Source organism: Nansenia antarctica (assembly GCF_963989245.1).
Source record: "Nansenia antarctica genome assembly, chromosome: 10".
Taxonomy (NCBI): Eukaryota; Metazoa; Chordata; class Actinopteri; order Argentiniformes; family Microstomatidae; genus Nansenia; species Nansenia antarctica.
Genome location: NC_137680.1, coordinates 17,813,530 through 17,840,758, shown reverse-complemented (window position 1 = coordinate 17,840,758; position 27,229 = coordinate 17,813,530). Strand labels below are relative to the sequence as shown.

The 27,229-nt window shown below is 39.8% G+C and overlaps 1 protein-coding gene across 1 annotated transcript in view; it reads left to right on the top strand.

Moving 5' to 3' along the window:
* Window positions 1-17,076: 17,076 nt before the first annotated feature.
* Window positions 17,077-27,229, top strand: part of zfpm2a (zinc finger protein, FOG family member 2a) — a gene marked incomplete at both ends in the record, with an annotated part of 112,864 nt that continues 102,711 nt past the window's right edge. The window contains one exon of the mRNA XM_080540282.1: window positions 17,077-17,116. Within this exon, the coding sequence (XP_080396408.1) occupies window positions 17,077-17,116 (40 nt within the window). The remainder of the gene's footprint in view (window positions 17,117-27,229) is intronic.

The following is a 27,229-nucleotide window of genomic DNA, read 5'->3' as shown; positions in this document are numbered from 1 at the left end:
CCCATTTTAGACCAAATAATAATTACAAATTAATTTGATATTGGCCATGGTTGAATTTTAGCTAAATTGGTGGTAGAAAAGCTAATTTCAAAGAGACAATTTAACATTTTGTCCAAAACACTTAATAAGGCTAACCATAGTGTATCTTGATTTACATTTTGAAATAAAATGTAAAAATCAATAAGGATTTAATGAGGAACAAGCTCGGCACACAACTAGCTTAATTCGTTATGACGTCACTCAAACTTTGAAGTGGGTCAAAGCCTTTGCAATCTAGAGTCCACATGAGGATGTGCACATCTGTAATGTAAGATTGATCTGTGGGGCAATTCTTTTTATGGCTAGACAGGAACACACAGCCAAAGCACAGTGGGAGTTTTAGAGAAGTGCTAATCTCTAAGGTGCGTTAGCAGCCCCAGTTCAGAGGAATTGGAAATCAAACAAGCCCACATACTGTAGAATATTTCAGATGGGTTCTACTGGAAATTATTTACAAACGACATCATCTTAAAATTTAGATAAGGAAACAAAATCGGTATGATAATATTCCAGTTTTAGTTAAAAGGGGTCTGGTTTTACAACGGATAACATGATATAGACTTTGGTCCTTTACGTTTATGGGATACGTTCCTTAAGACATGTTTCTCTAGAGAGAATCTGTGGTGGGTAAGCCAATGTGTCCATGCCTATCCAAACCCTATGCATAGCCTAATGTCTAAAATGCTCAGTTTTTCTGCCAATAACACAGTATACTGCAGTTGTCACGACAGTGTCCATGAATGATTATACAGCATGCTCACATATTGGATTATTGCATAAAGAAAAACACATCTTCATTATTTTTTGACAAATTGTGTAATTGAAAGTAAAACAGTTCACCGGAATGAGCCGCTGTCATGGTGTTCTCTGGCTGTGTTTGAAATCAGTCTGAAGATCTATGACGAGAACAGGGCTAGCAGCTATTTTTGGTATGATATACATACATGTGATTTAATGGAAAGCTGGGCTTTGGCACATTTGCACTTTCATTTGTCTATTTCTTCAATGATTTGTTCTATTTCTCAATTCTTCTAGATGTAGATGGTGAAGAAGATGCATATCTTCCATTTGTTTTGATTTCAGTTGATACACAGAATTGACTGACACTCAAGTAGCAACAATAGCCTACAACAATAGGAGGACAATAATGAGCGGTGGGCATTACCACAGCACATGGTCTGTTTGACTGATCAGCACTGAGCCAACATGTCTTCCCATAATCATTTTGTTGTTAACGACATCTGAGATCTGCAGTGTCACCCCTGTGATTTAATCAAACCTAATTTGGGTCAGTCCATTTTGGCTCCAGGTGAAGATCTCAACATCATGATTATCGTCCTTAAACCCCACCTCTGTCCCCACTGTGCCTCAATGGATGTGCGGATGGGAGCCGGCGAGGGCAGAAACAGCTGTTCGTCATCTGTCTTGTCATGGCCTGTCTCACTTTCGCATATGGGGTATTTTTCTGAAGTTTGGTTCTGAATTTCACCACGATGCACATCAGAAATGAGACTTTGTGTTTAAGATTTCACTTCCAAGGCGCTCTCTGCCTGTGGGACCTGCTCCTTGGGCTTTTCATCAGCTGCCATTTTCGACGGCATGCAGTAATTTCATGGCTCATTGCAAGCGCTGAAAACCTTTGAAACTGCAAATGTTAACTTTGCCTGGCCTGGAGCCATTTAGGAAGCGATTAATTTAGCAAACAGAAGTGAGCCACTTTCTCCTCCTAGCCTGTGCATAATTTTTGGGCTTCTATCTGTATTTGAGTTAGAGTGAGCAATGTAATGACGATTTCTGTAATTGTGGCGGTGTGAAAATGGTTCCCTACCTCCGCGCTCCTTATCTCTTCATCTCTCCCTAGCTTCGCCAGCCTTGTACAGTGAGAGCACATGCTGGAGCAGATTGAGAAGAGGAGGAATCACTTACAACACGCTTGACCTTATTTCTTGTTGCAAGTTGTTAAAGCATGTTAACAAACATGGTTGTTTATGAGTTCAGTCTCTCCCTGCTTGCTGCTCTCATCAGTTTACAATGACTATCGCACGTGCCGCTGCGATCCTATTAATGTAATCAGAACATACACTGACTGTATTAAGTGTCTGTGTTTTGTCTTTAGTGCTCTCAGAAAGTTATGTCGACTATGAAAATACTCCTTGTTTTTTTTAGCAGTATTCCTTAGGGCTGTTTTGTCACTGGTGCTGTGCAGCTAGGCATGGGAGAGGCAGAAGGCAGCGGGTCGGCCAGCTTTCCCCCACAGCTGTCCTCCTCCATTCTGGCACGCAACAATACTGACTGAACATGAAAACAAATTCTCAGGCCTCGCCGCAATTAATTTCCCTTTTCTCAGAGTACCTTCAGTTTTGACAACATAACGTATAGCAGGTTGAGCACAGCGAATCTGGCCGTGTTCGGGAACATAACAACCCACCAAAATCTGTTTTCCCAGAGAGTAATTTCTCACTCCTTGGGGAGCAGGTGTCCCACCTTTATTTCAGTTGATGTACATTCAGTGTGAGACACAACTGAACAAGAAAGTAGGAAATTCAATCTAGTATTCAATTCAATACAGACTGAGGCTGTGGGCTTATTGAGTGTCATGTAAAATAATACTGTACTACTGTAAGAACTCTGGGAAATACAATAGTGTGACAATTCCTTTGGTCAAACCATAAACGGGCTATGGCAAACTGCAGATAACACAACAAGCTTTATTAACTAGTTATAAACACTTACAAACCTCCCAAAGTATACCTTAATGTAGTGTTATTTGGAATCAAGAAACTCACTATTATTTACATAGAATGCAACACATTTTCCTGAACAAATATCTCTTCATTAAAACCAAGTAATGTCAGGATGGGCATTTTATAGTGCCACTTGCCCTGTTGCCTGGTAACAACACAGATACATCCACAATCAATCGAATGTGTGCTTTCAAAAACAAACAAGCAGCTCTCTTATATAAAGTACTGAACAATTAACAACTCTTGACAATGCTGGGAAAGAGAGAGGGAGAGAGAGAGAGAGAGAGACACACACACACACACACAGACAGACAGACACACACACACACACACACACACACACACACACACACACACACACACAGAGAGAGACACACACACACACACACACACACACACACACACACAGAGAGAGACACACACACACACACATACTCATACACAAACACTGTGGGTCAAATGGTGAGTAAAGAAGGAACTCACTGAAATTATCCATATTTCTATTTTCATTCTTTGTGTGTGTGTGTGTGTGTGTGTGTGCGTGCGTGTGTGTGTGTGTGTGTGTGTGTGTGTGTGTGTGTGTGTGTGTGTGCGCACACTATGTTTAGGAAACGACTGCTTCCTTACCTGGATGCCCTACAACCACATCTGCATCCTGTTTCAACATGGCAACCTTGCAATCTCCCTACACCATTAATTTTATTGAAAGCCATTCACATAACCATGAGATACTGGGCAGCAGTGTTCAAACGCTTTTTCCCCATCCTTATCATAAAGGTCCCACATGTCCTAGCAATATCCCCAAAATAAAAAATGATAAATTTGTCCTAATTACATCCCTCGAACAATGTTGTTGGACAGCCAAAGACCTCAAATTAAATACTGTTTTGATTCCGTGAAAGTGGAGTCAAGGTCTTATATTTTCATAGCAGGTACATTGGTAGATAAATATGAGGAAGAGAACAGTAATTATAGGGGGGAAATTACATCAGAAATTAAGGAAATTGTGAAAGGGTTCGCATTTAAATGGGTTTGAGCCATGAATTAAAAAGGCCATTAACTGGGGAAGAGGCAGGTGTGTTATCCGCACTGACCAAAACAAAACAAAGAGAGGGGGAGGTGTGTGTGTGTGTGTGCGTGGTGAGGGTGGTGGGGTGTCTTATTATCAACGTACCGTCCCATGCCAATATCGAGTAGTACAGTAGTATACTGTAGTTACCTGCTTTTCAATTCTGTGGTGATTTTCTGACATTATTGTTTAATAGATAAACACCTGGTAGGATGTACTCTCCCTCTCTAAACATACTTACTCTACGTCTACGTACATGTCAATGTTTTCCTATACAATTACCTGTCTTTTTCACTCTTTGCTGACTACTGGAGTAACATATCAGACCACCGTGTACTTATGTGCCACAGCATTCAAATTCAAAGACCCGAAATTTGTCCTGCGAGCAAATTGTTGCACAGTGACTCGAGATATCAAAGCCAAAGGATCTGAGTCTCATTCTACCCCATTTGTTGCCACAGGTTTTAAAAAAAATGTTTTTATCAAACATGTGTTTCGGCTTTTTCATGAGCCCAGAGAAATTTAGAAGTGATGAGAGGTCCGCCTTGAGATAGGACACTGGGCCAACATGGTGATCGGGCAAAATTAGATTAGAAGTTTTTTTTCTTCTCTTCTTCTTCTTCTTTTTTTTTTTTCATTTAATCAAAGTTACTCCAGTCTGATGCCTTCTCCCTGGGCCAGATGTCAAATGTTTTCCATTGATGTCAATGCAGAAGTAATCACAAAGTCAATCCACAGACCCTGCTGCAACGTCTCACTGGTGCATCACATTCTTTGCTGAACACCTTTGAGGCATGTGAGATTATTTCTTCAATCTGAAAAAGTATAACCTCTAGAAAGAAACTAAATCAGTATAAAGTAATTAAGCACATTATCAACGTTGAGGTTAATTAGAGGGCTCCAATGCTAGCAAGAACAGTAGCATTGCAAACAGCCAAATGCTTAGTTTTTTTTTCTTCTTTTTTTTTCTGACCACACACACACACACACACAGACACTATTTCATTTTAAAACACAAACCTCAAGAAGAAGCTGATTCCTCTCTGAAATTGATTGAACATCTTTCAATTAAATGTAATTAATGAATTCTCAACTTAGATCAAAGTGATTGAAATGTTTGGCCTTAGCATTGCTCTGCTTGTTCAAAATGCTGAGATAGTCAGCTGATTGAATTCATACATTTTAAACTAAACCCATTACAGCCATAAGAGTTCAATATTCCCATAACCATGCATTACCTGCGATTGGATGTACTGTATGGTGTTGTTCATAACATGAAAGAATAGCGCTGTGCTGAAATATCGTATTACACTGCAGACAGCCTATCTCTGAAGTGCAGCTGAGTCCGAAATGGCACATTGACAACTAGCATGGCGCTGCATGGATACAAAAGCGAAAGTAGCCCTAATTATTGACAAACAACATATATTTACTCCTTCTCATTTCAAAGTGATATGTCCTTCAAGCTTCACTTTCTGTCAGCAATGTGAAAATGTTCTTACAGTATCTAACCCTGCTTCTGGAATGCTTAGCTGACGTAAACTAGAGAGTAGTACTTGCATATTGAGTAAGTGCATTGGCTCCTTAACTTGGTATGATCTTAGGTACATTCATGTTTTCCAAAACTCTTTTGCTTGTTTCTGGATGTGGATTAAGGATGAATAAAGGGCTGGACTAAAGAGTGTTGCTTCTTGTTTCAGTGGTAGAGCTGCAGAATGGCTCTATTCAACGCATACAGGTGCCTATTGCAGATTAGATAATGCAGGAACAAAAGCACCAGCATCACATTGACACTGTATATACTCAGGCACAGTAACCTCAGCATGAAAACTAAACTATTGTTGATTTATTGTTTAGGTACAGGATCTTTACATTAACACTACATTTAACTTAATGCAACAGTATATTTATTATTAAATATCCATAATCCAATTTGATCGACACGATAGTTTTTCCCATAATCTGAAAAACATCTGTCTGCTTTTGTATGACACGATGAAAGCGAGATAAAGAATTCATACTGAGTCTAAAAGAGCCAAGACATAAGCAGTGCTAAAGCATGACAAACAGCTGCTCGCTTGCATAAAACTTTCAAGCGGGGCTACAGACAGCTCATATTGCTCCTGTCTCCCTCTCGCTCTCTCTCTCTCTCTCTGTTGCCCTTTTTTTTCTTAAATGGCATGAAGGTTGAGATGGCTGGAGTCCAAGATCATCACGCCTGAGACCACACAGATGGGGAGAGATAAAAGTTCTCTGTGAGCCTCTCACAGTGCCTGCCATTTTTCTATACAAGTAGAAGGGGATGTGGGGGGAAGCCACCTGCGGCCGTGACATCACTGCTGCAGAGGCCAGGCCTGAAGGCTCGGTGGGCCCCCGCCCGCCTTATCGCGTATCATGTATCACCTGCAGCTCCACGTCAAACCCAAAGAGACAGATTTCATCTGTCATCTCTGAGAGGATCTCAATATAATTTACTCTACCAATCTGACAACCAGGAGGAGAGGAGTAGAGTTGCCAAACCTAATCTTACAGGTGAGGAGTCTCCTTTTTCTGCCCAGTCATGTCCTTGTGAGCAGTTGCAAAGGGGATGCGATATCTGATTTGGCTGTTATTAGAGACAGCATCTTGGGTTAAGTGGCTCCTGTGGTTTCGTGTATATTGAACATACTGTACTGTATGAACAGCGCTGTTCACAGTTACTGTTCTCTTTGCGACTCAGTAACACTGTGCTTTTTTACATACTAAAGTATTTCAAGTATTATAAGTATTTCACTTAGAGTACAGAGGACCCAATGTTTTATGATAAAGTGGGTGTCATGTACATTAGTCTCGCTGACCACATACTTTTTTCATACTGGATGCTCCCGGCTTGTGTCTAAGAGCTTATTGTCTTCCGTGTTCTAAAGACAGAACGGGAGGGACATGCACAAGCAGGAAATCCGGCTAAAGTTGTTCCCCAGAGCCTCCTCCTCTGATTCCTCCATTTCGTTCTGAACACCACCTACCCAAAGTCATGATTTGTCAGGAGGGTGTATGTCTGTAGAAGACCCTCCCTTCTCCAACTCCTCAAAAGCTTGATTTGTTGTTTCTCGATGTACAAATGTTTACAAATTTGGCAAAGCATTTGCACATGAAAAAAAAGATAATCTTACATAAAAGCCATAAGCAACAACGTACGGTAAGGGATATCAAAAAGCATATCTTAATTAAAAAGACTAATCAACTTCAATGTCTTCATATTCAGGAAAGCAGGATGGCATAATTAGGCTTGCAGTTCAGTCTACACTCTTCTGCAGTCATCGCACTAACAGGGCTTGATGTTGCTTATAATGGCTACCCACATATGACTGCTAATTGCTGGTCTTCGCCCTCGAGCACCCTTGCAGTCATAAAGACAACAAGGAAATTGGTCATTTTAGCTGTGCTGGTTATCATTAATAAATTATGACACTTTTAAAACGTTGTGTTTGGAGAACTCCCAAAAAAGCCTACCAAGATGGCGCTTTAAGAACTAAGCAAACCTTCCTTTTATTACTTTGATGATTTTACACTATACACAAATGAAGCCTTCGCTTCTAATGGATTGCTAGCTACAGTAAGTATTATGATTAACTGTTGGTCAGCCATGTATTTATCATACAAGCTATCCAGCTCTCTCAATGTGTGTTTATAATTTATACTATCTGTCCACAACATAAAATAATATAAAAGAGCGGCCAAGTGGGGCACTCTGCTGCATGTTTTAATATTTGTAACTTAACAATTACCAATTCTCATCTTATACATAGTAAGATACGAAAGGCCATATACTGTAATAACTTATATAATAACCAGTAAAAATGCAGCAAAGAGGTAGCTCACGCATTTCAACACACTTTCCCTCCTCAGTAACTGATCTATCACACTGTTCAAGGGTAACCAACCACTGTCTTATAACTTTATTATTCTTTCTTAATCGGTTTATAAATATTTATGAATCGTCAAAGCCACCCCGTCTTGGAGCTAAGATGGAAGCTCTACCAAAATACATTCCGAGGCGCTATGGGTTCGTAGGAGAGATAGTGCGGGCAGGAGATTTGTGACAGAGCAGAGCATGAAACCCATCAGTTGATGAGTGGAAATCCCTGCTTTCTAATTAATAGAGGTACACAGGCCAGGGGATAAGGAGGATCAGGGAAATGAAATCAGGAAGAAGATATCATCACTCATTTCTCTGGCCCATTGTCACACTTCAGAATCTGCTGTAATGAATCACTCAAGCATTCTGCAGATACATTTAAATGGTGGAGAAAATTCATTGTCCGGTGGAGAGCATTCGATAAGGATCTTTTCTTCTCCCTCTCTCCTCTTCTTCGTCCTCTTCTTTTTCTTCTTTGTCAAAGGGGCCTACTGATCAAAAAACGAAATCAAGGCGCAAGCAACAGGTGTGCAGTCTGAGAAGCTGCTGGAATCTCCAAGAGAAACTAGAAAGGCTTTCAGGAGAGAAAAGGCAGATCTGAGATGTTCAGGACAAATCGAAGGATTTACTTTTTGGGTCAATTGAAAGTATCAAGGTCGGGAGGGAGGTTAAATACAATGATACATAATCATTGTTCTATTTTTCAGAGGCTGCTGTATATGCTACAGTACCTCTCCATGGGTCTTGAAGGGGTTATGAATGCTTGATTACGTCTTCCTAAGATATAAACTGCTTGCGGTTGTACTCAGATTTCTTAACTGATCATTGTTGTTCAATCTGAGTGAAACTTATGAGTATGGACATAGGGATGACCATAACATAACCCAAACAGCTTTTGTCAGTTTCCGTAAACGTATGACTTATGAACCAAAGACTATATAACAAATAAAATAAATAGTTGTACTCTACCACTTCCTGTTAAACACCTGTGAGATATTTATAGCATTTGTGCATTGAAATATAGTAGACTGTTATGAAATCATACAGTAGCCATTACAAATGATTTCCAGACTTATGATGTACTGATGTGTGTCGGCATTATAAATGCATCCTCAATGTAGCCTAGTAGCCTCTATGCAGAATGCAGAATCTCCAAAATATCTTACTTTCACTTTTCATAACACTGTTACAGGATACATGGTTAATATACATTTGTTTTGAATTGTTATGGCATCACTTTGACATTATATAAAGCACCTCAAGTGGAGGAGTTACCAATACTGAACTAATGGTCATATTACCCATATCCACTTATGTCTTACCCCATCACAACCCAAAATATACAGCAATGTTATTTAACTCTATTGTTTGTAAACAATGTAATTGTAAACAAATGCTGTAGTTTCAAAACATGGTTAAAGCGTTGAGAGGGGTAACATTTCTCCAGGCCCCATCCGCTATTTACCAAAAAGGTGGTGCGGAGACCTTGTTGTTATTGTTTGAAACACGGATTTCCCGTTTAAAGGGATAGTTCCGAAATTGCATCTTTCGTCAGATGGTTCCTTACCTTCAAAGTAGTCTCTGGGCCAGGAGAGACTGCCATCCATGGTTTGGGTTTGTTTCCTTGGCCACTGTCATCAACTGCTGACACTATTGACCAATGAAGATGGGAGTGAATGGGGTAGTGTAACGATAGTCAAACAGCCAAACTTCTTTCAATCAATCCTTTTATTTGACCTGCAGAGAAGACATATAGAACACAATTCTTCTCTGGTCTGCTTGTGAATCCATTAAGATGGCGGCTTCGTTCTGGCACCACCGCAAGTACGGCAACAAGAGAAGGACAAAAGAACGTGCAGACCTGCAGTACACCCAAACTCCAAAGGGGGGCTCCAACAACAACCAGGGCTGCTCAAAGCACGGCGAAACTCATCTACATTCACCACAACTAAACATATATTCCCAACTCTGTTACAGTAGCGTTAGCCTACTTGTATAGCCAAATCCTCTCGATCCCCTCTATGTACCAGCTATTTAGTGACAAAAAATCTCTGACATTGTTGCTGTGACCATCTGCAGCCCTTTTTCAGTGGGACCACTTCGCCTTTTATGTTTTCATAACCAAGAATGTACATCCAGTACAGTACAATACAGTACCCAACCTTTAAAATGATTGTGTTGCTTGATGATTTTGGTTTGAAGTTGCTTTTGGGTGACTTGGCAATTCATTTTGCAAGTGTACGCTACCACACTCACTCCTAACCCCCCTAAAAAAACAAAGTGTAGTTTCAAAGCCTCTGTAAGAAACTGACCACAGAACAACCACTGTACAATCAATCACAATATCATTTAGTCAGTCTGATAGTTCAATCAGAGAAAATAAATTAAATGGAAAACAAAATAGAGTATATCTGCCAGTATCATACATTCTCAGAGGGGATTTACTAAGACTGCCTATGGACATTATTACTCTAATTTGCAATATGCATGTGCACAAGAGCCTATTTCAAAAACCGTTTAAACTACAAGTAAATATAGTTTCTGTATTCTCTCCTTAGCCTTGTCTTTGTTTGCTTTTTAAAAAGATAATTTAAGTTTTGGGTTTCTAAGTAGTTCAATCCAACCCAGGGGAGCTATACCCCAGTGAAACAAGAATTTGTATTTATTTTATTTACTTTTATTTATTTTTTTACTCCACCCTTATACCCCAATGCAATTATTTAATATACACCCACTCATAGTCTGCATATGAGATATGAATATAATTGTATGTTACTTTTTAATTACAGGAAAAATCTAACTTGTAAGATGATGGGCTGGAAGGTGCCATTGCATTGTTATTGTTTTTCATCCTCGTTTTCTGATTATGTGAGCTGGGCTCCTTTGCTAAGCGATGATAAGCAGAATTTCCATGTTCTCTGCATAATTAATCCATCTTTGCCTCTCTTCATGCCAACTCTGCCGTTATCGCCTGCACATGCCTGAATTGCAAAAGAATCCTCTCTTCAATTGGAACTTATTGATATTCTAAAAAAACTGGAAATCCTTAAATTTAAGCCACAGATTGTTAAATGGATTAATTTCGCGGCAATCGCAACCATCTAACGCGGGGAGACAGGCAAAGCAAATTGAAAGTGTCTCCTGTTTGTGGAGTTTTAGTCCAAAATGATAGGGTTTATTGGCATGTTTTTTTCTCCATAGTCAAAAATTACCATTCATTTGCATCCCATAAAATACTTTTATATGGTTGAAAATTCAGAGGAATTTCTTTCAATGCCTGTCGTTTGGCTGCATGATAACAACTTCAGCTTCCCACATCTGGACGCTTTTGATACTGGGTGAAAGGAATGTCTGAATATTTAATATTTTTATCTGTTTTCATCGATGGTTTCACCATTAAGGATGGCTCTGCTATTTGCATGGAGCCTGGCAGATGTAGATTTATTTTCTGAGCTGTCTACGCTCTGCCTTTCTGTGAATATATTGATGCAATTTTCCATTTTGCTGTGCACTGGTGCCTCTGCATATGTAATAAACTAGCAGACACACATAAAATAAACCAACAGACAGTGATATAATACTGTTTTTTTATAGCAAGTCTTAAGTTTACAATTCACAGGTTGCAAAAACAATGTTAATCACACAAATCAAATATAAAGTACCTAGAATCTTATGATGATGAGTGTTAAATCACAGCGATACCAACCAGATTAAAAATAGTAATAAAAAAGATTTAAGTAGTGTGGAAAAGCTAAAGAGAATATGTACTGTGAAATCCTCTGTCTTATGAGTTATATGCCTACTATACTTAATATGATTATTACATTAGTAGTAATGAGTGAATGGTTTATTTCTTGAGACTGTGGAAAGAGAAAAATATGGGGAGGAACTAATTTGCAGCCATAGCAAGAGACTAGATATCACACAGTAATCTGTCACTAGGAGTACTTATCAAACATATATAATTAACAAGGTCTTTGTATGTAAGGTATGTGGCCTTTGTATTGTAAGCATTGTAGATTAATCAACCCAATAGATATATTTTCTTGGCAGTTTCAGTTAAGATGTTGCCTATATTGGATGCAGCTGTAATTAAACTGTAGGTTAGATTAAAGTAGTTAAATGAGTCTGTCAAAATGCAGGGCTAGGACATTGCAGTATACATTTTGCCTCCATATGGCATTTCTTTATGATGCTGATCATATGATTCACACAAGGACAAACCACTGAAAGAAACCTCCAAATGTTGTGGATACAATTATGATTACTGAATACTGTAAAATGGGGACCAAACTTCAAAACGTGTAACTTTAACCTTGAATGCTGCCCAAAGAATCCTTTAACATAATTTAAAGACAATAACAGGACACTACAATAAACAACAAATAAAATAGTCCTACCCTATCAAAGTGATTAATATGCAGAAAAAAACACATTCTTATAACAGTGAGAGGCACACTCAGGTCATGTGTGTTTAATTCTAGTAGAAGGTTGTATTATGAGATCTATGGTTGGCTTAACCAATCATTTTGTTTTTGTTTTTTTTGCATGCGGCAATTCCCCATCAAACATGCATCAGCTTCTTCTCTCTCTTTAAAACAATCGAGTTCTATTCTAAAGCAAAGACACTTTGGGTCTCCAAGACACTTTGATGATTCTCTTTTAAACATCACATTTAAACATTGGAGTCAGTCTAGTAGAAGATAGCATATCCCAAGTGATGTCACAATCTCTGACTTCTGACCATATAAAAGGACATCCAGATTAACAACAACAATAATCTAAAGGACAGCGCTGTCTCATGTCGCTGTCCTCCTCCTTCACAAAACGCCTTTATCCACAGATTTACACACTCCCATTGGGAGGAGCATAGTTTGTTCATTCTCCACCCCTCCTCTTAGCACTTTCATGACTTCCTTAAACTGAATCTGGTCTAATCTTCAAATGCTCTAGGGTTTTAGATTTTGTGTGTGTATTATTCCCAGGGTTTTTTGTTGTTCTGTTTTGTTTCAAAGCAAACAATCAGTACGGCCGTGTGAATATACATCTCCCCCAGTAAACAGGCGAATCAGGATGGCAAAGCAGAGAGCGGTGCATCTCTGGACAGCGCTGGCTGTGACTCCTCCAGGGCCGGGGGTGCTTTTGGCAGCGGGGCCAGTGGAGTGGGCACACTCTCAGACATCTGTTTGCTCACTGCTGCTGGAACTGCTGGCTGAGGGGAGCACTCAGCCACAACCGTCACCAGCAGCCCCTTCCTCTAAAAAAACGGCTTCATATAGAAATTGACATAACCTAATTGGGTAGGTGAAAAGAACAGCAATATTGCTTAGGCTTGTTGGTGACTTTACACTAGAGCTGAGGAGATGGGAACATATTTAGATGTGACCTTTCACCACATACACGATGGGGCAACATTTGGATGCCACGACCAGGGCATTCAAGGACAGAGTGTGGTGAATTCTGTAGTGGGCATTAAGAGCACTGCATAAACACTAACTTATATATAATATACTGTATGTGATACTTTTCACGAAAAAACTAAAACTCACCTCCTTGGGTCTGCCTGAATCTAGAAGGACATAGTTGGCCTTGAAACCATGTCCCCAGCTGTGTCCAAAACACCCTCAATACCCCCCCCCCCCCACACACACACACACACACACACACACACACTGACCGATCCCTAACAGCCAGAGGATGACAACACAGCAGCTACAAAACACCAATGTCCAAGCTGAACTGCTGATGCTGGCCTTCAGGTGTACAGTTACTATCCAAAAGATGCTGTTTCTCGTGCATCCACAGTGAAATGTTTACGAGATAAATCTCAAAGTTGTGTCATACAAGACACCACCTATGTCATTGTACTTCTCATTGTGCCAGTTAAGAGTATTTAAATGGATTTTATTATGTGGCCCATATCTTATGTGCCTCCACAATTTGCACCACTTGCCATCATTATAGACAAAATCAAAAAGACACCATAACTATCTTACTATCCATAACCACACATACTGTGTAGAGTGTTGGTCCTTACTGTGCAACCTAAGAAAAGTTGTTTCCACTTGTGTAATAATTGTAGCAATAATGACTAATGACATAATCTCATCAAATCAAATCAAACTTTATTTATATAGCACGTTTCCTATGTGGATGCAATACATTGCGCTGTACAGGAAACACAAACAAAAGCAAACAAATGCCACTGAGAGAGAGTCTAAAGGATAAAAGTGGCTCAAGTGTAATACAAATGATATGCTAAAGGAACTGAAACACTAAAAGAATAAGAGCCCCCATATGTGCTTAAAATACAGTATATTATTATTATTGTTATTATTGTTGTTATTATTGTTATTATCATTATCATTATTATCATTATCATTATCATTATCATTATTATTATTGTTATTATTATTATTATTATTATTATTATTATTATATTAGCAAAGCTAAAAAGGTACGGTTTACAACAGTGTCACTTCCAAGTGTCCCAAGTATCAATTCAGGCAAAGCATGTGCATTATATTGTTGAGGTAATAGTGGACATGCTGACATTATATTGTTGAGGTAATAGTGGACATGCTGACAAGCATTCAGAAGACTGTTCCGGAATATTGATGAGCCATAAAAACACAGTTAAATCACAGTTTGAAACGAACACAAGCAAACCACCAGACACCCCACCCCCTTTGCCCTGATTGTGAAGGAGGTCACCCAAATGTGACTTGGCAGTTATAATCAAATGATTTAACATCACATCGAATCAACCTTTCCCTGTAACCAGATTATGAGAGCACTGCTCTGTATCTCCGTATACTGTATACCTTAACCTATTAATATGATGAACCTTGTGTCATTGATTTCCCCTGTGATGGAAACAGTATCATGTTAATTATCACAACCATCTGGTCCAGCCAGTGAGAAAGCTTTCTCTTCCTCTCACAGATTTGTACCTGTCAGTCAAACCCAGCTTCAAACAAGCCACTAGGGCTCAGGAACAGCAGAAACCACGCTTCAGTCTCAGGGGATTTGGGACTGGGTTTTAAATTAATCGTCAGCTGGCAATTTGACTCTCCTCTCTCACTATGTTGCTGGTCGTACCACAAATCATTATTGATTTTGGAGCTTGGTTGACAATATGGGCAGTACAAAAACTATCTTGTTGGACGTTATTGTAATGCTTTATAAATATACCTAATTTCTTTATTTTCTCCCATTTAATGAAGGGTAATTTTGTCTGTGGGTGTTCAGATGATTGTATTCAGTGAAGATGAACTTGGAAAAGGAAAACAAATATGCTTGGAAAATGAATTACAATGACTGTATAACAGATACAGGTAGAGCCACATTATTTGCACAATACATTCTACAGTTGCCATGGCAGAGAAACTATAGGCCTACTAGTTTCCTTGTTTGTAAACTACTAAGTGTAGCAAATTTAAGAAGTCTTTTTGTCGACAAATATGTGTTTGAAAGTGTATATCCTGTACGTTTCCTCAAGGTGCAGCCTCGTTGACCAGTTAACCCCTTGAATTATGCCGCAGTTGAGACTCCATTACAAATACCTCGAATTGGGTTACAAGATAATTTCACAGGTGACTTGCTTCTCTTACTTGGTAGTTCAACTGGCTAATTGAAGAACCAGTTTCTAGTTCCTGCAACTATTTATTAAATTATTCTTAAAATCTCTGAAATTACAATAAAAGTGATTTTAATGACAAAGCATGTTGGTTTGTTTCTTGCAGTAGCTGCAACCAGGCCTGGCGGGGGGGGGGGGGGGGGGGGGGGGTGGTCATGACCACATGACATGACCAACGTGTGTGGTGAGATGGTGGTTTTACTTTACTTAAGCACTAAACATTCAAACACGCCCCCAGAATACCAACAATTCAGAAAAAACAAATGGTAACTTTTGATTGGGTGGGCAAGACCAGGCCACCACAAGCCTTGGCTGCAACATGGCCTCATCATCAAACCTCAACATGTTTTCAGAAGTTACTTTCATATAACGTCAGATTTTGACTTCACTGAAAGGTAAAAAATAATAATTGGAATACGTTGAGGGTCAGGTTGAAAGGAAGAGAAGTTAATTTAGGGTCTGTTGTCTAAGTTGGATTCCAATATCCGTTTTATCGTAATTTCTCAGATTTTAGGAATCATTTCATAAATAGCTGCAGGAACTAAAAACAGGCTTCTTCAATTAGCCAGTTGAACTGCCAAGTTTTTGGTACTTCCTGTGTTGCCACTAGTGCTGTATTTCTATTGGCTAAGTAAATACAGTTCATGGTTACTAGGGAATGTGTCCAGGTTTCTTCAGTATGAAGACAGATTCAACTTGAACACTGACTCCAGTGCCCAAGCTAAAGCATCTTGACTCATCTTACTAGTTTATCCACTGTAGTAATATGTTTTTGGGGGATATCATATTTCCTTACAACAATTCATTCAGACCACACACACACCCACTTGCAAGCATGACACACACACACACACACACACACACACACACACACACACAAACTGTTTATGACATTGTGATTTATAACTTTTGTCCATTTATTCTAGTGATCAATTAAAGTTAAACAAATTGACATCCTCATTTTGATCAATTAAAGTTAAACAAATTGACATCCTCATTTTGATTGCTCTCTTGTTTGTCAGCCATTGTAAATGATTCTTATTCAAGACAAATGCAGTCCTGACATTTTAGAGATATGATCTCAAATAGCTGTGGCATTGTGGGATGTGGCTGAATGTTCAAGACAAGAACAAGGATTGCTGGTCCATATTTGGCAATACTGCTGCATATGATTAAACTAAGCACAGAAACAGTAAATAGCGACTAATAAAGTTCTCATTAAAAAGGTCAACACTTAGGTAGAACATGCTAAGAGTCAAGTTCAGAAGCTGTGTGGCTACGGTACCCGGGGAGGCACAAACCTTATCTTCAAACAAAAGCGCGAAACGCCTTCACCTCCTCAGTCAGTCCATGCGGATCGCAGCTCAGTGCAGCCTCATCTCGGAGAACACCATTGAGAAAGAGTGAGTGAGAGAGAGAGGGAGAGAGAGAGAGAGGGAGAGAGAGAAAGAGAGAGAGAGAGAGAGAGAGAGATAGAGAGAGAGAGAGAAAGAGAGAGAGAGCCAGAGCAGAGGAAGAGAAAGGAAAAGAGACGGAGCGACACTGAAAGAGAGTGTCCAAAATTCGTCACCCCTTTCTTTCTTTTTCTGAATTTCATCACAAACCCTACCGGTGCTTGGATGAACCAAAACCTATCGATCTGCCAGAGCTCCACCTGGACCCGCTGACCGGCTCAGAGAGAGCAGGCATGTCCCGCAGGAAGCAGAGCAACCCGAGGCAAATTAAACGTAAGTTTGTCCACCCTGGCTATGCTGTTGTTATCTCCCACAGCTTGTTGGAGAAGTTAAATTAGGTTAGTGACTACTTCTGCAGCGATGTCAATTGCCAATCTCAGACGTAATTGATGCCGGTGCGTGTGTGTGTGCGTGTGTGTGTGTGTGATGGTATTTATCATATTCTGTCACATTGTTGAGAAAATATGCTCATGTTTGTATGATAGATAACGAAATGATGTTTTTGCAAAGTAGAATAGCAGCAAAGCTATATTCTGTTAAAGTTTTCCTGTTGTTAAAATGAGTATAATCAAAATGGATAGACTGTCTGTCTGCTCTTGGCAAGGCGTACTTATTGCAAGATCATTATGATTGTGCATTAGCATGATGTGTTAAGTGTACTGTAATATTGTTGCACAGTCAAGATGAAAGATTGGATGCTAAATTATATAGTAGTTGTTAAGCACAATGAAGACTGGATCCTAAATTATTTTTTATTAAATATAATGAAGCTGTAGAGTGACTGTTTTGCAAACTGGATTTTGATAGTTCTGTCTCCATTGAGTCACATATGCTGTATCTGTATCTTACATTTTATTGTCATATGTATTAAATATGTGTGTCACACACACACAGACACACAGACACACACACACACACACACACACACACACACACACACACACACACACACACACACACACACACACACACACACACTCAGACAGACAGTCAGACAGACGCACACACACACACACACACACACACACACACACACACACACACACACACACAGAACATATTTATTAAGTTTAACTTTAAAAAACATGCTTGATTATAGCAAACACATTTATAGATTGTGGAACTGTGCAGTATGATCTGATGTACTTTAGTACTGGATGTACAGGAATGGTAAATGGAATTTCCATTGTGAGTTACTGAACAGTTATTTACATTAAATAATATATTTGTTTAACTGGATGAATACAGTATGGTATACAGTATGAAAGTATGATGGATGAAATATGGGAAGTGTTTTTGATGGCAGTCGGTATACTTGTTGCTGAGTTTTAACTCCCCATTTCAACAAAGCATCATGGCTCTGTATTTCTGCATTCAACGGTTATTTCAGTCACTGCATGTTTTGAAAAAAAAATAATAATAATTGTGTCACACAAATTATACAATGATTTCCTTTCCTGTGATTTTGGTAATGGCAAAATGGGAAGACGCTTTCAGTTTATCCAAAATTTTCAATTAAAATCTATGGCCTAGATTTCAGTAATGTTTAAGTCGTGTCACACTGAAAGTGAACATAACAGTGCATATTTTCAGATCTACACAGTGAATTGAAAAACAAACATGAATCGTTTTTTCCAGTATTTATTTTACATGGGCAAAGATAAATTAATATTCATTATGACATATTCCTATTACAATGGAAAAGCAGGATGGGGAATTATTGTCTTAAAAGTATTTGAAGGCATTGTCAGCAGGTAGATGTATACCTGCAGTAAACTAACAGTAACAAATGTGTGGATATTTATGTTTTTCTATGCTGTCTGTGTCATTTAGCCAGTAGTCATAGATTACACTGAGCTGATTCACTGGGGAGCATGTGTCCTCAGTCATGGGTTTATTTGAAGTATAAGGCTCCTTTGGGACGTCTCGTCTCAAAGTGGTGAGAAGATGGAATATGTATGCTTGAAGTTATTTTGGCCATCTCAAAACAGTTTTGCGTTTTAATATCTTCGATTATTTCTGTCTGTGTTTAGAGGGAAATGATTGGTGTGTGTGTGTGTGTGTGTGTGTGTGCGCGCGCACGTGTGTGTGTGTGTGTGTGTGTGTGTGTGTGTGTGTGTGTGTGTGTGCGTGCGTGTGCATGTGCGTGCGTGTGCATGCATGCTTGCGTCTGTCTGTGAGAGAGAGCGTTTGTGTGTATGTTTTTCGTATTTACTGGAGATTGTATGCAGTTTTATGTAAGGCTATGTTGCATATGAATTTGTTGATACTTGGTAGTGATTAGGATTTGATATGAATCCTCCAAAATGGATTGCACTGTTCATGGTTATCAACAAAATGGCTAATGTAAAAAAAATTCAATGAGCATATCTGTTATGAAGCCTTTTGCGTTAATATGGTATTGCCATATTACCAAAATGACAATTAATTGAAGAAAATGTTGAGTAGCAACAATGTTAGAGTAACAACTGGCTTTCTAATGCCTTTTCATATTCAAGTGGTTTCCACAAACACCTAAAGGCCAGTTTTAATTACCCATCATTTTGACTTCTGAGTAATTAGGGTTATAGATTTGAAGAAATGTTCTCCAATGCTCTCATAGACATTTCTATAATGTAGAATATTTGTGTGTTATTGGAATGAATCAGCTTTTACAGTAATGAACAGTGTAAACTTGGTTGGTGATCGATTATCGTTTTGGATTTTCCATCGTTCATTATTTTGAAAAGCGGAGGAGGCATTACTAATCGACAAAGAATTCATATAAGCACACACTGTATGACGTGATCAGTCCGCTTTTGTATGGACCAATCCGAAGGTACTGTAGTAGCGTCGGAATATTGTTGTCAAGCAAAGGGAATAGCGCATTTAAATCTCATTGTGACTTGTATGAATTAGTATGTCATGTGTGAGATGTTGTTAATGTGGAGGCAGTATGCAGCATTGAGACAAAGCCCTAGTTAGAAACAGAAAGGTCATGAGGAGCCTAGATCTCTCATACCCCCAGAACTATGGAAGGAAAGGGCCAGGGAGGCGATGCACAGAAAGTCAGCACAGACAGTCATTCTAAAGGACAAAAAGGTTGTTGGGCGCAGTTTTCCCCCCTCCTGCATACATTGGCCTGTTATCTAAAATTGTGATTTATGCAGTATTTTAATATTTTGCTTATTCTTTCCCCTTGGGTGCTCTCTGAGCGGTGATAAAAAGGCGATGCTGAAAGAGCACCATTAATTTGCTCCGATGACTGGGGAGATAAGGCCAGATAATGGGAAAGATAAGCAGGGAAGATATACCATCAGAAACCCGATTATTACCATTAAAATTCCAACCCAGCAATCTGCAGCAGGCTGATAATTCCTTCTCCGTTTCCACCACTTTGGATGATAAGGCAAAAAATAGTCACTCAGTGCTCCTTGATTAGGCTGCCTGGATATCCCGATAATACAGTGATAAATTATGTATTTTCCCCCCTTGTTTTTTTCCCCTGAAACGTTACATCTGATTTTTTTTCTATATTTCTGGTCGTTCCTATATCCCCCCCCCCCCCCCCCCCCCCCTCCTATCCCAAGAAAGCGAAAAACCCCATACACTTTTATTGTAATAAGAGTTTGATAGAAAGTGGAGATAGGAGAGGAGGTGTTTTGTATGGGAGCACATATCAATGTTATCAGCTCATCTCCCCGGGCCAGCTGCTAGCTGCTGTTGTTTTTAGCCTTATCACCCCTTGCCAATATGCCAATAAATTGCCCAGATTGTTAGCCATTCCAAAGCAGGTCAGCTAAATTTGACAGAAATTATGAAAATATCTCTGATGCTCTGCGGATTGCGATTAGGGGGTAATATGATGTGTGAATTCCTTCAAGCTCCCTCCCTCTCTCCTCCCCCACCCACACCCTCCCCTCCCCCTCACCTCTGGCTGGCTCCTGGTAGTGTCCATACCTCTACTTGTACTGAGGGGTGCATTTTGATGCTTAATAGGAAGGAAAGATATGAACAGGCTGAATTGAAACCGGGCTCTCCCGAGTAATTTTTCTGTAAAATTGCTCCCAAAGTTTCATGGCCCAAAGGGAATCTGGATGATGTAGGGAGCACTTCTCCACTGTTGTTTATGGAATCCTATTGGACTAGTGTTGTTGAGAGGCCATGTGCAGACATCTAATGTCAAATGTGCTTATTAAATTGACTTAGTACTCCTCCGCTAACTTCACTACATGCTGTAGCTTCCAATTCATGTTGTTGCTTTGCCTCTTTACCAGACATTGTCTACCAGGCTGCACCCTCCCCTGTGTTAGATGAATCTAGCAAAAGAAGTGGACTGTAATGATACTATTATCGAGATGATAAGACTGTATATTGTCATGGAAACATTATTAGTATGTTGAATTTACGATTGTAGAATGCATTGTCAGTTTACATGCGCCAATCTACGCATTGGATAACAATCTTACCTCCGCGAAGCTGGTCAAATAGAGTTGTAGGAGCATTACCGTGTGCTGTACCCTCTTTATTCACCCACAATGCCTCATCAAAACTGTTGGCCGTGGAGCAGAGTGGAGAGAGTGAGGTGTGGGGGTCAGGGGCGAGTGCTTTCGTAGGAGAGGAGATTGCATGATTCTTACAGAGAGAGCCATTTACAATCACTGTCTTGTAATATTACTGGGACTTTTAGAGATACATACTGTACTGTAACTACTTGTCTCAAATGACACAGTCCAGATATCAGGTATATACTGTGGCGTATGTATATCTGTTCAGCTGCTTACTATAAGAACACTCGATGTGACGTCAGCATACAGTTTATCATATCAGGTGACATTTATATCTTTGAAGGGTATTTATCAGAGGCAACTTACAGTGGTATGGGATAAGGGGAGTGTTTACTGAATTGACTGCCAACATTCTGTGTCTGTGTGCGTGTGTGCGTGTGTGTGTGTGTGTGTGTGTGTGCGTGTGTGTGTGTGTGTGTGTGTGTGTGTGTGTGTGTGCGTGTGTGTGTGTATGTGTGTGTGTGTGTGCGTGCGTGTGTGTGTGTATGTGTGTGTGTGCGTGCGTGCGTGCGTGTGTGTATGTATGTGTGTGTGTGTGTGTGCTGCGGGGGGGGGGGGTATGACAGTAAGGCTTGGGTGAGACTGGTGAGATTGTGGTCAACATGTAGGCTTCCGACCCCCCCTCACGAAAGGAAATCCGACATGTGGAAGCGGCGTACGGTTGTGTTTCATGAATCTCCTCAGCTGAATCAACTTGTAAAACCGACTCAAATCGGTCAGATGTTGTTGAAAATCATAACGGTTTTGGATTCCAGCCACTTGTATTTAAGGGTTTCTTCTTTCATCGCCTGACAATCACGCTGCCGCGTCTCTTGTGTTCGTCATAGACTTCTGTCATGTGAAGAATGGTTGTTGAATGCCAACTTTCCCTCAAACATCTGTTCCCTGCCAATAACAGCTTGTTGTCTTTGCTCGCTGCCTCGTAGGAGCTGAAGCTTCCCCATTTGCTTCCACGATTCACACACACCCTCTCCTTCAAGCACTGATGTTTTACTGATGTATGCAAATGCACGCTCTGTCTCAAACAGGAATATGTGCCTGGTTTATCTAACAGTTATGACTGTATTGTTGAAGTATCATTGTCGCTATTGTATATCGCCAATTGTATATCGCCATTGTATATCGCCATTGTATATCGCCATTGTATATCGCCATTGTATATCGCCATTGTAAATGTTATATGTGTTTCTACTGTACGGCAGTCATCTGGTTTGTGATATATCGCTTTAACAACTTTGCAGTGGAATGAGTGTTGATGTGTGTTTCCTTTGTTGAAAACACTGCCAGTTGATGTGTGTGATGAGTTTTAGTTGGCATTGTTGCTGTGGCAGTGTTAGAGTGGATGGCTGCCCTTTCTCCCCCCTCAAGCCGGAAAGCCAGTGTGAAATGTGGGCAGGGTTGCTGCTTTCCAAAGGTGGAGGTCACTTCCTGACACTGCTTCCTCTTTATCTTCCTCTTTCCTGAATTCCACCACGATTATTCCAGCGACCGCTGTTTCAAGTGATCATCTTTCCCTTCTCGTGTTGTGAGTGAACACACTATGCATGTTTTAGAGTAATCATCTTCCTGGCTTTGATAAACAGCCATTGTTACCTTTTTTTTCTTAGGACCTCCCTGCTACAATGGTGGCACGACTTCAGAGAATAATTTATTCAAACAGAGACATTTTTTTTTCCTCTTACATTTCTTTTCATTGTTATTTTGTTGTACATAACACAAACAAAATAGGAATTGTTCCTAGCAAATCCTAATCATTTGTGCCTCTTGTTTATTTAGATTTGATATCAATGATGCCCAATGAGCCCCAGGTAACAATTGACTTTCGGTCTTGGAGTTAATAGCCTTGTCTCTTGCTTGTAGAGATCAATATTGGTATTAATTAATCACCATTATCAGGAACAGGATCTAGTTCCATTTGTTGTTACATCAGCAAAATATCAATAGAGAAAGTGGACTCCCTGATCGTCATGGCAACTTCATCTCTTAGGTCAAAGAGAGTTTCTCTTATCTTGCTGCTGAGAGTGGCAAACTGCTTAGGAATCTAGTTTAGACTCTAAGATCATCGATTTAGGCTTTTTTTCCTTGTTGTTTCGGGAGAAAAAAAGAGGAGGGCTGCATTCTAATCAGAACAGAGATGTAAGATTTAAATATTGACGTCCAAAGGCCATTATAGGAGAAGGCCTCTAGTCCAGCTCTTGTTCAAGTACGTCCTTTTAAGACCCAAACAAAGCTTTGATTATCAGAGTGTCACCGTGGACTACGTCTGTGTCTTTATAGCTGCCAGTGGGCTGTGGGACTGCCGGGGGATCAGTTTCCTGCAGCCTGAGCCATAGAATGTTAACAGATCATTCTCTGCATCCCGACACTTCCTACATCCTGGCACTACCAATCTCAGGGCAGCCATACACAGTCTGAGAGACACAGGACTGTGGGGTTAGACGCACTTAATACATACTGTAGTGTTGATTTGGTCAGTAAACTGAACAATGTATTTTGGAAGAGTTCCACACTCACTGAATTTGTATACAATGGCTGTTTCATATACCGGTAATAATGAATATAAATGAATATAGAGTATCAACTAATATAAATATATAGGCTACCATATTATTTTGAATGTAGGATCATGGTATAATCTTATTGTACATTGTATAATAATGAATATAATAGTATAATAAAGTGCATGTTCAGAATGAAAAAGCTATCCTGCAAATCTCTCCATGTATGTGTGCGTCATACGTCACAGAGAGCTGTCTTCTCAGAGGAACTGGGCCTGGTCCGGTGAGCTTCTGGGTTCTTCCATGGATATATACCTCAGCAGCTGTAGAATGTTCCTCAGGCTAGGAGCACAGAGGCACAGGGCTTTCTTTTTTTTTTTCTCTCTCTTTTTGCCTTCGGGACACAATTGCCTCATTTAACATTCTCTATTTGGCCTCTGCCAGGAGAGGGAACAGCCAGGGTGAGCAGAGGAGGCCACCACACATCATGAATTCGTTCATTTAACTTGCACAGCCCCTTTCACCTTGGTGATGCACATTCATCCAAGATTGAGATATTGCTCAATCAAGGGGAATTGTGAGGTGACTGTCTAAATATCGCAGTTATTTACCATCTAAAGTCTATATTACGGATAGATATGGATTCGTCACATTGTGGGCTGCTTTGACTAATCTGTATGCATGAGAATAAACAGCTTTGTTCTGGAAGAGGAATACTCTTTATGCGAAACAGAATTCAAACTTCCACTCCCGAAAACCTCCGCTACAGAGACATATCATTATTTATGTGCAGAGAAAATACCATGTGCCAATTAAAATAAAATAAACATGTTGCAATGTTTTGTTACAATGTAACAGTTCTGTGATTGCTGTAGCTAGAATGTGAGGAACATGTATAATGTTCAAGTTAATGGAATATGTGTGGAATATTTGTGGAATATTTATTTTCTGTGGTGCTAGTTTACTGCGGTGTGGATTTGCATGCAGGCCCTAAACAGATGAGAGGGAAAGGTGGTGGCATGTATTATGTGATGTAATGATGAACATAAACACCATTATTCTGCTACTGTTTTAGTTTCAATGATATTAGGTTTCTGAAAAGGGACGATTAAGTGATCTTTTTTTGACCATAATACGAGTTGGCACAGCAGAAAATGAAGCGTTAGGTTTAAATCTCTCACTTGGCAGGAATTACAGTTGATGTGGTAGTGTGGGACAGTAAAAGGCAGAACTTTGCATTTCCCTGGCATTAGGATAAAACGCAGCAGGCTCTGTACAGTAGTTAAGGGATAGGTGGCAACAGAGGATTAAATAACAAGCCTTTCACTTCAATTTGTACGTCAGCATTTCTCTGGCCCAACAGCACAAAACAGACACCATCTTAAGGGTTCAGTGGAAAATCACTAATGACAAACGCTTTGTACATAGATAAACAATTTATGTCAAATATGCTGAATATATAAAACAAACTTCAAAACATGTTAATGCTTTAAAGAGGCTATGTTTTGATTTGCTCCACGGCAGAGCTGGTAATGCTGTTGACAGCACAGCTTACATTTCTGGTGATCAGAGGGCATATCTGCATATTATAATTGTGCACCACAAATACCACAAATAGCCATAATGGAATGATATGCCAATTGACACTCGTTGATGTTGATCGATTATGTTTGAAGCCAGATTATGCAAATCTGATTCTAAAAGTGTGGCTGAAAGGGTGACACTGTTGATAAGAGTGACAGGTTGCATAGTGCATTTCTCCTGCTCCGTAATTAGTCCCCAGCAGTTGTTTTTTTCTTCTAACTATGCTGAATAAACAGCTATGAAGGAGATGGAGAGGTATAGAGCCTCTATTATTTTAGAATCAGGCAATTTTGTTAGTCAGTGTGTATTTGAAAGAATTCTTATCTAGTAATTACTAAGGACTGGTGACATTGAGTAAGTGCTTTGCCCAAGCAAAATGCTTTGCCTTATTATATCAGATCACGTTTTTCATCCGAGGTTACACCAATCAGGCATTCCCCAACCCCGAAGATATCAGGCTAAAGCGTCCCCTTATTGAAGACATGATTGTGGACTTAGGCACTCAGTTTAGTCTTACTGAAAACTCCATTGATTATGTCTCCATGAAAGTCTGGCATTAGAATCAATTCCCTTGATAAAATGGTGGCAGTGCTTAGCGTGAGTAGACAGACTGCAGGTCCTCACAGGCCCCAGAACAGTCCCTGTGAAGCATGTGCCTATGATTCGCCTGCGAGACACCCATTTGACCATAAACAAGTTTCTTAAGCTTCTGAAACAGGATAACGACTAGGTCAGATGATAAGCTCAGAAAAACAGGAAAAAATAGGCCCTCTGATATAGGAAAAAAAAAGACTGATTGATTGATGTCTAGCTTTGCCACCATCACAAGCAGTTGACAGTTAGTTTGGGATCAGATGATTTCACTCTTAAGATTGGGGTGAGGGGAGGCTAGGCAAATATGAAGGACAAAAAGGTCAACGGCTTCTCTCCTCTCTCTCTCTCTCTCTCTCTCTCTCTCTCTCTCTCTCTCTCTCTCTCTCTCTCTCTCTCTCTCTCTCTCTCTCTCTCTCTCTTTCGATAGCTTTGCTTTGACAAACTGTAATATGTTGCTAAGCTTCGTAGATACAGGATATACAGCCATAGTTTCGAATGTACTGTTGCAGTAATCTTATATGGAATGATTGAAAAAGTCCTGAGAATTTGGTGCACTGGTCCTGGAGTCATCATCTGATGTGGACTGTAAGATGTCTTCACAGCCATTTGAAATGAATTTTCTCTCTGGAGTGTTGAATAAGTTAAACAACAGCTTTCATTTAGAGTAAAGCTGTTATTGTTACCATGATCTGATAACACAGTGGCATATAATGAACCAGTGAACCAATGAGACCATGGGAGTTGTTTGAAATAGAATCTACAGTAGCTGTCTGACTGGTTTTTGAGGGGTGAACATGGAACAGTGACAATGGATGATTGGATGTGTTACTGTAAATAAACACAACCCCACAACCAAAATATGACCACATCCTTAGACTTTCCCTCAGAGAACTTCCAAGGAAACACCAGCGTACTAGTGGACCAAACAAAACGTTGGGGCACTGGTACAGCATGTCATATTTATTTCAGTAACTTTCAACTATGGAACACACTTTTCGATACTGTACGACTGTTTACTCAACGGGAAGTTTTGTACACCACAAAATGAGAATGGTGATACATTCTCAATTTCTCACAGCCTTAAGGATGTCAATGTTTATGTGAGATTGTAACAACATATCCACTGCCTTTTGGAAATGGTTATGACGAGGCTTCAGTGATCT